This window comes from Vigna radiata, unplaced genomic scaffold (genome assembly GCF_000741045.1).
Source record: "Vigna radiata var. radiata cultivar VC1973A unplaced genomic scaffold, Vradiata_ver6 scaffold_300, whole genome shotgun sequence".
Classification (NCBI taxonomy): domain Eukaryota; kingdom Viridiplantae; phylum Streptophyta; class Magnoliopsida; order Fabales; family Fabaceae; genus Vigna; species Vigna radiata.
The window spans coordinates 313332-325315 of record NW_014543815.1 but is presented as its reverse complement, the minus strand read 5'-3'; the positions used below and the strand labels follow the sequence as shown (position 1 = coordinate 325315).

Here is an 11984-nt window from a genome sequence, read left to right as displayed (position 1 = left end):
ATATATATGTATGGGGTTTGTTAACACGCGTACGCCTGTTTTTTAGTTGGTATGTTTTAACAATGTGTATTGGATTATAGTAGACAAAAATACCCTCCTTTATCATGGGTTCTAAGTTTTAAGGTCAAGGATATTTAAATAATTTTCATTCTCAAAACTAAAAAAAAAAGAAACCCCAAAACCCTTACTCACCTCCCTCATTCCTCTTAACCCTTTCTCTTTCATCTCTCTCACTCCAACACATTTTCTCTGTCATCCCTACAGTTGCCCTAATTGAAAAAAAAAAATCAGAAACCCTTGCCGAACCCTAATCCACCTTCTTTACTTATCCGATTTGTTTCTCTCTCATCTCCATACTCTCCCTCAGCCACACACAAGCTTTGTTCGTTCATTTGGAGGATGCGTTATATATTTTTCCTTCTTATTATTATTAAATTTCATTTTTAAATTAAATCCTGTAAATAAAACCTTAATAAATCAATTAAATTTTCATACATTATTTACACATCTACATAACATTTCATTATATTTTTAAAGAACAAGATATTTTCCTCTATTGTCCTTTTCCCTTTACACAAAGTGTTTCTTTTTCCTTTCTCTATTGGTATGAGAAACATGATGTAAGATTACAACCTAGAATTGAAAGAATTGTACTCCTAAGGAGCTCTTCTATACCTATTTCTTTAATTTCCTTATGTCCCTTCTTTATCACTTAATCAACTTCTGCAGACGTTTAGAATAATCTTTAACCACTGTGCAAGATAAAAAAAAGTAAAATCATTTTTTACCTTTGAGATTTGGAAAGAGTAACATAAACTGACAAAGTTTATATTCACTTTACACACATTAATAAATATAAAATGATTATAAAAGAGTAGACTTTTTCAATTTAAAAAAATATCTCTGATTCAAATTACCACCACCATCTTCAATTGGGTTGAGATGAGAGAGAAAATGTTGGAGTGATGACAGAGAAAATGTTGAGATGAGAGAGAAAATGTCTTTGATGACAAAGGGTTTCTGATTTTTTTTTTCAATTGGGACAACAATAGGGATGACAGAGAAAATGTTGGAGTGAGAGAGATGAAAGAGAAATAGTTGAGAGGAATGAGGGAGGTGAGTAAGGGTTTTGGGGTTTTTTTTTTTTAGTTTTTAGAATGAAAATTATTTAAATATCCTTGACCTTAAAACTTAGAACCCATGATAAATGAGGGTATTTTTGTCTACTATAATCCGGTAACATTGTTAAAACGTACCAACTGAAAAACAGGTGTACACGTGTTAACAAACCCCTATATATATATATATATATATATATATATATATATATAATTTCTTGGTGAACGCTTATGTTATCTTTTAACCTCTAATATTGGATTCTTAATTAGATTTTATATTTTAATAGAATATTTTAATTATGATTTGTTATAATTAGGTTCATTTAGTATGAGATACAAAATATATTAAAAATAGTTTTTTAGTTGTATAAATGTTTTTTTTTTGGATATTTTGAGGTGTGTTAGTAAAGTTGTAATTAAGTTGAGTTCATTGAGGTATGAAACCTTAAAGATAAATCCAAAAATAAAAAATAATCAAGATCATAAGAAGTCAATTCAAGTTTAGCATGAAAGAGTGAAGAAATTTGGCTAAGTCAAGAAGAAGGAAGATATAACAAAAATTGGATATTGCGGTTTTCTCTATTTTTTCTACTAAAAGGGCTTTGATAATTGATAAATTTTATGATTAAAGATAATTTGGAAATATATCTTAAGATATTTTATTTTACATTCTTAAATAATTACCTTATTTAACTATATCAGTAAATATCAAAAGATAATATTAGCCAAATCTTTTTTAATCTTACAAACATCTTCTTAAATATTTTTAGATATTCACACACTACAGTAAAACGTTGATTTACCTGCGAGATATTACCGAGGGCCTTCAGCCCCTTGGTAAATACATTTTACCGAGGGTATTACCGAGGGTCATGTGACCGTCGGTAAGTTGGTGCTCATTAAACCCCACAGCTTGGGTTTCCCTCACTCTTCGAGCCAAAAATACGAAGCCAGTCTCGTCCCCTTTCAGAGAAGTCTCGTCCAAACCCTTCCCGTTTCAGAGAACTGTCGTCTCCAACACCACCAAAGTCTCGCTCTGCCCAAATTTCACAAATTCCCGTTCTCGTCTGCCCAAAGCCCTAACCCTAAGGTGTTCCACCGGTTCGTGCTTCCATTCTCTCGTCTACCTCTGTCTTTCCGGTGGCGGTCCGTTTTGTCCGGTCTCATCGAGGTTCATTGTGCGTGTTGCAGGGTGGTTCGTGGTTGTGCACGTGAGGCTTGTGCGCCGCAGGGGTGGTGGTTCGTGGCTGTACCACAGGGGTGTGGAGGGATAACACAGCTAGAATCAGGTTAGTCGTAGCTTCTGTCATTTCTTCACGGGTTTTGTCCTCTTTTGTCATACAATTGCATTATTTCCTTCTTTTCCCCACATGTAGAGGTATTGTTTTCCATCCTTGGACGAAAATTAATGAAGAATAAGAAAATATGAGAACAAGGAGAGGTGAGTGTGCTTGAGAACGGCAAAACAGAATGAGCCTTTCATTATTGATCTGCTGTATAGTGTTCACAATGAAGAAAGTAAACAATTTGACGAGTTCATTGAGGGTTGGCTTTGAACAAAGCAAGTATGACATCTACATCTACTTCGTGTTTCTAACATAAGATCATTTCATGGTATTATTGTAGTATATTGATAATATTCTAATAGTTAAAAATAGAAAGCCTAAGGTTGAGAAGGTTAAGTTGAATAGCAAATTCAATATGAAGGATCTTGGAATGGGTATGTTAGAATAAAGTTAAGCATCTTAATCACTTGCCTTATAGAGGGCCTTGTCTTGCTATCTGAATTAGCACACCAAACACCAATAACAAGCAAGCATTCCATTTGCTGCACATCAAATTCCCCATTCAAGTTTGGATCTGCTGCTGCAAGGAGATTTCCATGTCTATAGAGCTCCCACACCCACTCAACTAGTGATACTTGAGGTTGACCCTCTTTCTCTTCTTGGTCATTGGCTTTTCTTCCACTTGCTACCTCCAACAAAACAACCCCAAAGCTGAACATGTCAGTTTCCTTTCTAGCCTTTGTTTTTGACCATTTCTCACGACCCTCAAGCCTTGCCAGGCCAAAATTCCCAAGCTTAGCACTGAAATTAGAGTCCAACAGTATGTTGCTTGATTTGATGTCCCTATGAAACACATTTTTCAAACTCTTCTTGTAGGTAAAACAATGTTGAGGCCAAGCCTAAAGCTATGTTGTACCTCACATGCCACGATAAGATACTCTCCCTATGAAAAAGATGAGAATACAAGCTGCCATTTGGCATGTAGTCATATATCAGAAATAAGTTATTCTTCTTGTGGCACCAACCGTTGAGTTTCATCAAATTCTTGTGCCTCAATTGGCTAATGATCCTTACTTCCGCTGCATATTCCTTCACACCACGTGATGAACTATAAAATTTAATGTTTCTTTATATTGCTAGATAAAGAAACCAATCACGAACTTTGACCTAATAGCTTAAACCCTTAGAGTAGTTGTTTCTTTATATCATATAAGAGCCATTGTTTTGGCTTGGACAAATATTGGGGAAACAACAACATGAGTAGGTGTTATATTCCACTGATGAACAGTGAGATGGTGGTTTGGTTAATAGTTGTAACAAGTTGGAAAGTACATGAAAAAGGTGGGCCAAGTCTTTCTGGCAATTTGGTTCCCCAAGCCTCAACAGGTGGTATTAGAGATTTTATGATTAATTTAAGAGTTCAATATTTGTCACTCCCGTTGTTAAGTTGAATATTTGCACATGGTGGAGCTGGTCTTTGTATTGAACATGATAGGACTTTGAGAGTTTATGAAAGGAGGAAAGGAATAAAAAAAAAAATAAGACATAGATGTTAAGGGGGTTATGGGGGCCGTTAGGAGGTTGGTTGTTGTCTGTTTTTGGTAGGGGTTAGCTTTATAAGGGAGAGGGACTGTCTAGGGATAGACATGTTTTGTTGTATCTTAGTTGACAAGACTATTGCTTCCTGTTTGGTGGGAGAAAGCTCCCTTGGAAGCTTACGAACTGTGTTCTTTGTCACCAAGAATCATAATACAGACTATACAGTGCTTTTCTGTGTCAGAGAGTGTGTGCAAGGTGTCTTTCGGTGTGAGTTCTGGGTTTCTTGTTCCAAGAAACCTAACAGAACATGCTACAAGTCCAATGGTTTTTTATGCGAATGTGTTAGATGTAAATTTAATCACAAACCATTTGTTAGCTTAAGCTGTTTGGAGAGTTGGTCCATGATATGTACAGTGTCTATCATATTTAGAAGCACATTGAGAGAAAAGTTGATGTCGATATGACAAGGAGGAGGTCATCTGCTATATCTTGAAAATATTGGATTATTTAGAAGATAATTAGAGGAGAATGCATTATCATAAAGAAGATTACAATACCAGAAAAACTTGAAAGAAAGCCCAATCTAATTTCTATATAAAGAGGCTCAGGGAATCACATTAAAGAAGCTTAGGAACCCTTTGTGGGTTCAAATTTTATCCTCTTTATTCTCTTATGTTCTTCACTCTCTCTTCTGTTTTCATATTATTTCTACATTCCATGGAGTGTTAAGCTTCTGGGTTGATTCTCCTAAGTTGGATTCTGAGGTTAGATGTAGTGTTGTCAAAACGGGCCACTCGGCCCAACCCGACCCGACCTACTATGGGTTGGCCACTTAGTGAGCCAACCCAACCTGACTCACTTATTAGTGAGCCAAAAAAATTTAAACATGACCCGACTCACCACGGGTTTGTGGGTTAAACGAGTTGGCTCATTAGCTCACTTATTTACAAGTTTTTTTTTTCAATTCAAAAAAATAACAATTTTTTTCTAATTCAAATCTAAATATATTTCAATATAAAATTATGTTAAATTTCAATGACAATTCAAAATAAAAAAAAATATAATATAATCCAAAATCATCTTAAACTCCAAATATAATCCAAATGTCAAGACAAGAAACAAAATTAGGTGGATTGGCAAGTCAACCCGACTCACCACGGGTTCAACCCGGACGAGACGGGTTCTTAGTAGGTTTGGTTCAAAATTGGCTAGTATCAAAATTTTAATTGTTTTTTTTTTTCAATCCAACCCATTTTGAAAGCATTTAATCTTGTTGTGATTTATTTTTATCTAGTTCTTTGGCTTCTTAATCAAGTAATCATTAGTAATGATTTTACATTATAACAAGTTAGCATGGAGTTAAATCTGCATAACATATCAATTATATGATTCCAAGGGTTTTTACTTTTAATTGAGAATATACTTTGATTTAAGTTAGAAACTTTCATGTGATTGAATCAATTTTTGCCAATAATTGTGAATGTAATTTAGTTAGTGGTAAAAAATTTAACAAGAATTAATTAAGAATGTAGTTTGTTTAAATAAATTTTTAGTTGATATAAGAGGTAAAAGAATAAACATGATTAGGCATGGTAATATTTAATTGAGAATCTACTTTGATTAAATTTATTAGGATTAATTTACAAAGTTCTTGTTCTTAATTGATAATTTACTTTGTTAAGAGTGAGAACATCAACAAATTAATTAAGAATTTACATTGATTAATTTGAAAATCTAAGACAATAAATAATTAAATAATAATATTTTGATAACCAATGATGAATCATATTTTGAAAAAACAGTGAAATTAACCTATTTTTCTTGTTATTGTTTTTTTATCTTTTTAAATCTTTTTATAAATTTCTTTCTATATTTGATTATTTAGTTCTTTAATATTTTATTTTAGGCTTAATTGCTTATTTTGTCTCCAATTTCACTCAAGTGTATCAAGTTCATCCACCCTTTTAAAAAAGTTTCAACTTCGTCCAAATGTGGTTTAAAAGTTTTAATTTCGTCCAAACGTGGTAAAATTTGCCTTAACCAACTTCATTCCATTAAATACACATAAACGACATTAACTTTTGTTTCTCTTTCCTCTGTTCATTTGTGCAACATAGCAGTCATTTGTCAGTACTATTATGACGATTTGAGATTGATTAACAAATCATGTAAAAGACAAAACTCACATATGTCTCTTTTAGCAAATAAATTAAGCATTTTGCTTGTGAACAACATTATGGATTAGAATAAATACTAACAAAAGTAGAATGAAAAAGACAACATTATTAACCAAAATAGCCAAAAGTTTAAAATACAACTAACAAGTTTTTTATTTTATTTTTTTAATATTTGTGTATATCAAATAATAGAATAAAAACACTAGAATTTATTTTAAAAACAAAAATAAATAAATATATAACTATGACCACAAAAAACCAAACCATTGAAAAGAGTTAAATAATAAATTGAAAAAAAATGCGTTGATTCATTCTTATAACACAAACGGATTAATTTAAGTTTCTGCGGCTTTTTAATTTATTTAAAAATCAACCACTACAAGAAAAAATGTCATTATGTACGGCCCAAATTCATATATAAGGCCCAAAATCTGTATATAATTTTTGGTTATATACGAGTTACATATGGTCAAAAATTCGTATATAAAATGGTTGTAGCTAATGTTATATACGGATAATCCGTATATAATTTATATACACTTTTTCAAATAGTTTTACATGAATAACATACCTGCCCATGTTTAATCACACAAATAACATATTCAAACAATCATCAAATCACAACAGACCTGCCTATTATATATCCATTCATACATTTCACATATATTTAAGTCTTAACCCACATACACTAGTCATTAATACATCAAACATTAGTCATTAATACATCAAAAAGAAGTTTCCATAATTGTCAATTAGAACAATAAGTTGAAATAAGTTGTTCATGAAGTTTGAGTCATAAGCCCTACTCTAAAACATAACTAGTAATGTTGTTCATAACGATCTCCATGTGTTGTTGGATCCTGTGGTTGATCTTGCTGTGGTTGATCCTCTTGTGGTTGCTGAACAGTTTGTGGCTGAATTTGGGATTGAAGAAATTCTTGTGCAGTTGCGGCTGCATGAGGCAGAAGGTAATGCAATATGACGCCAATAAAGTCTTCAAATTTAGAAGTTTTCTGTCGAAGTTGCTCATCATGGCTTGACACTATATTTTCAAGGTTAGAAATGTTCTGTGCAATCGGTTGTTGAGAAGAAGATGCATGTGTCTGTTGTACGTAACTATCAACACAGTCATCTCGACCACTGACATTTCCAATGCCATATACACGCCCCTTGTACCTTCCACCGGCAACCTCTAACCAACATTGGTTCCTCAATCTTTAGGGGAGCACATGTTGAAGCACCAACGGATGCAGTCTCAGATATTACTTGAGAAAATCTAGCTTGAAACTGTTCCTGTTAAATGAATACATGATTATTGTTAAATAGATAGACATAACATTTAAAACCTAATAAAGAATATAATAGAGTTAGTAGAAACTAACATGTGTCCGCCTAGACCTCTCATCGACAAATTCTCCTGTAGATGCTCGAATATGTGTTTGTTGAAAATTTTCATCGACATGGATTGTCCGACCAAGCTCCTGTGACTGCAAGCAAAGAAGATGTAAGTTGTTAACAACAAATTTTTTTTAAATTATGGAGTAGAAATGTAAAATTAAATTGATGTCATCATATCAGACGAATAACATGCTCATGCACGCTAATGGATCCTCTTGTGTGCAAACAACCACCTTTTTCGAATGTCCTGTTCTTTTTCGTGGTTTCACACTTTTGTTTATACAGTGGCATGTTCCACTTCTCCAAAAGAGCAGTCCAAACCTCCTCTCCCATCCAATTAGGTTTTTTCCCTAGTGTTCTTGCTTGTTTAAACATCTCAAACAATCTATGAGATGCTTTTGTATGGAAATTGTTTTTTATCTTTTCTTCATCCTCAATACTCCATGATACCTTTCTATGATATTTAGGATTATTGAAGTTGGAACAAACAATAGTCAACAACATCGAAAATTTATATTCAATCATTCACTCATCATCACTCATAAATATTTAAATCCTTTTACTCACATTCACAACAGAAAAGTACACATGACATAGTGTGAGCCTAAAATCTGTTAACACTGGAATGAATTCAACAAAGACAAGCATAATTTAACATGGACATAAAGGCACTTCTCATCAGCTAGGTGTGTGTTTGTTTTTACAATCTTAGTGACTATTCCATGCATGTATCACTGATTCGGTATTCTAATTTATCATGGCAATTGTATAATAAGTAATGTAGTATCTGTAATATCAGTGGAGAAAGCTTATGCCAGCATGAATAAACCAATTGACTTTTGCAATATAAACAAGTTTTACAACAATCTCCACATATTGCAAAAGATGAGAAAGAAATATTGAAAGAAAGATAAAAATAATTTTATTGTAATTCTAAGATGTAATGCATATAAGAGATAACAAATGATATATTTATTAAAAAAACGAGTCCTACACTGATATGACCCAAATAGACTTGTTTGTCATATACAATGCATCTGATTTTGCACCAATGACACTATAATTTGCTACTTGCGGGGTTAGAAAAAAAGGTATAAAGTTATTGGAAGATTTATATAGATTCCAAAGGAAGTTAGGTGTAGTTGTTTTATTCTTGTTTATTTATGGTTTTCCCGCTTTCAATCTCACGTGTGGACTTTTCTAGCAAAGTAGTTGAAAACAATGAAATTTGGTAACCATATTTAATAACAAATCAAAGCACTTGACACTAATAAACTGGATACTAATTTCACTATAGGCAGCATACTATTTTAGTCCTATTTAGATACACTCAATAGATAAAGATAGGTTAAGGATACTTTAAATTCATCATTTCTCTTCAATATATCTTTATTTTAACTGATGTTAGTAGTTGCTTTCATTTAATTCACTAAGATAAGTTCAATTCTTGAAATATGTGTCTGCTACACCATGAAAAATTTTGAGTGAAGCTCGGAAAGTCACCATTTAACTTGTTATTTGAGAGGTCTAACACTTGTAATCTGCATAAGTTCCCAAAGAAAGATGGAACCTTGCGTTGGAGTTTGTTATCATACAGAAAAAGATATTCAATAGAGTTCATCACTTTCCCAAATTCATCTGGAATGGGACCTTCTAACAAGTTACCATTAAAGTCAATGAAATGCAGATTGGTGGTGAAGTTAAACAACCAGTAAAACATTACACATGATTTTAGCAAGTTATTGGAAAGATGAAGATAAATAAGTGAGGAGAAAGAATTCATTGTAGAAGTTGATGAAAGATGGAAATTTCCATCCATAAGACTGCAATTTTCAAGGTAAAGCTCTTGTAATTTGGAGCTGATATTGAAATTAGCTCGAAACATTGATGATGCAAGATTTGGACACAAAGAAGATGACCAGGTTTATATTATTGTGAGAAAGATAAAGCTCTTGAAGATGAAGGCTAAAGTTAAAAAAGAATTGAAGTATTGATGATGAAAACATATTAGAAGAGAGATCTAGTATGGTAAGAGACATGGAATTATTTAAAGAGTAAGAATGGAACAAAGATTGAATATCACTATCCAAAAGATTACAATCAACTAGTCTCAACTCTGATAAGTTTGGAATGATGTTACCGATAATTTCAGGGAAGTGGAAGAATCAGAAGACGCATTACTGTTACAGACTGTAACAGAAATTGGAAGCACCGAGGAAAGAATTAGCTTTGGTTAATGAAGAAAGTTTTCAGTTTATGGCCTCTATGGATGTCATCACTAACGACCTTAACCATGTCAATGCTGAAACAAATAAATTAAGGAAGAATGAAGGTAAATTGGATTCAACAATTCAAGTTCTCAAATGAAAGATATTGAGAGCAAATTCTAAATTAGAAGTTGTCTGTACTGCAGAAATAAAGGCCAGATCCATACACTAGTACAAAAATCATATTTTATGACGTACAAAAACGAACTATGACGTACATAGTTTTGTACGTTATAATAGGTCTACATATTTTATGACGTAGCAAAAATTTACGTTATCTGAACATATTATGACACTGTTCTAAATTCAGTCCATCCTTTTTTTTTATATGAATATTGAAGAAAATTATTTCGAATTGATATTGAGTAAAATTATCTATGTTCACATTCATTAAAATTATTTCTTTTAGAAACAGTGTCATAATATGTTCAGATAACGTAAATTTTTGCTACGTCATAAAATATGTAGACCTATTATAACGTACAAAACTATGTACGTCATAGTTCGTTTTTGTACGTCATAAAATATTGTTTTTGTACTAGTGATACTCACGAGTCTGTCTCATACTCTTGAAAAACTCAAGACAGAAACAGAACAAGCAAGAAAGGAAAATGTCGACTTAAGCAAAGAGGTCACAGCCACCAAGGAAGACATTCAAAAAGTTGAGTTTGAAATACACATGACTAAGGAAATATTGCAAGGTGTCATGCAAGAGCTAGAAGTAGACAAAGCTTCTCAATCTCTAGCCTTAGAGAAGCTCAAAAGTATGGCTGCCCAAGTCATTCCCCAATCCAACCTTAGAGACAAAATCTGTAAAATCATACCCCTAAATATGGATCCACCTATTCATCTAAAAGTAACAATTACTCACCTAACATATTCCANNTAAGTCCATGCTATCATACCTCTCTNCGCCTGTCACCATCACAGAACCACCCTTCATTTTTATCACTATAATTCTTGTTACTAAACCTATTTCTATCTTTCCTCCTATTTCACCACTTCCCATCACACACAACAACGCTTACCATTTATTTTNTCTACAAATTAAGCTTGCAAATATACATGCTCCAGACACACTTTCATCACATCTACTCTCCTTTCAATTATACCCTAATAACAACATTAACATTTTGTCTGGAAATCAGTTCGTCTGTCAAAAAACCAAACGGCTTTTAAGTTGTTTCTCAGAACTCGATTTTCAAATCCAAGTTTAACCCAAACTAACGTGTGCAAGACCAATACCATATAAAAACATAGCAAAACAAGCAAAAGATGAAATTGAAAGCACCTTTTTCTCTAGGTCCTTCACTTAGGGTCTTCGCACCACCAACTGTAAACTGCCTGACCTTAACCGCAACACAAACGACTCAATTGATGGCTGGTCACAATCAAACACGTCTTGCCAGCCGAAACAAGAATGGCCCAATTCAAAAAATAAATAACAAACATTAGGGTTCACATGTTTCATCCACACACATTACAACGACAATGAAGGAAGACAAGTTTCACTTACCACATCAAGGTCTCAACGTCAACCTAACCAAAAGCGCAACGAAGATTCACAAAGAACCACGAAGCTCGAACGAAACTGTTTGGTGACTGAGATTGTTTCGTCAATGAGATTCTTTGTTGTTGGAGAAACCTTCGAACAGGGACAACGGTTCCACACAAGAGAGGTCGAATAACGGTCCCACAGAACAACGCTGAAGCTAGGGCTCGACACAGAATAGACGAGAGCTCCAGAAGAGACGACCGATCGACAGAAAAGAGAAGTGAAGTGAAATTAGGGTGAAATGCGAAGTCAATCTTCCAGAGACGATAGCTCTAGAGTCATTAGAGAGGAGAGCTCGAGAGAGAGCTCGAGAGAGGGTTCGACGAGATTTAGGGCACGGGTGATAAGCTGTCGTTGAAGCTATCAAATTAATACTACTTTTCAAGGCAACTTCAGTATTGCCTAGTAGTATTCAAGAAAGTAGATAGGGCTAAAGTAACCCTAAGTCGTCTCTCAACGAACACAGAATTGTTTTCGAATATCTGACTCTTATGAATGTTATGCAATGCTTATGAGTAATGATTAAAAATTGAGAATATTTAAAGAATGTTGTAAAACAAAGAGGAAACCTAAAAACAATTATAAAGAAACAGGCTATTCCACTGCTTTTCCAAAATAGATTCGTCATCGGTTATTCACAGATC

At 33.4% G+C, this 11984-nt stretch overlaps 1 protein-coding gene across 1 annotated transcript; it reads right to left on the bottom strand.

The window, feature by feature from the left end:
- Positions 1 to 2814: 2814 nt before the first annotated feature.
- On the bottom strand, positions 2815 to 3442 carry LOC111241198 (L-type lectin-domain containing receptor kinase IX.1-like). Its single transcript, XM_022778117.1, is given in 2 exon segments — positions 2815 to 3253; positions 3255 to 3442. Coding segments are annotated over 2 exon segments (627 nt in total).
- Positions 3443 to 11984: the final 8542 nt, after the last annotated feature.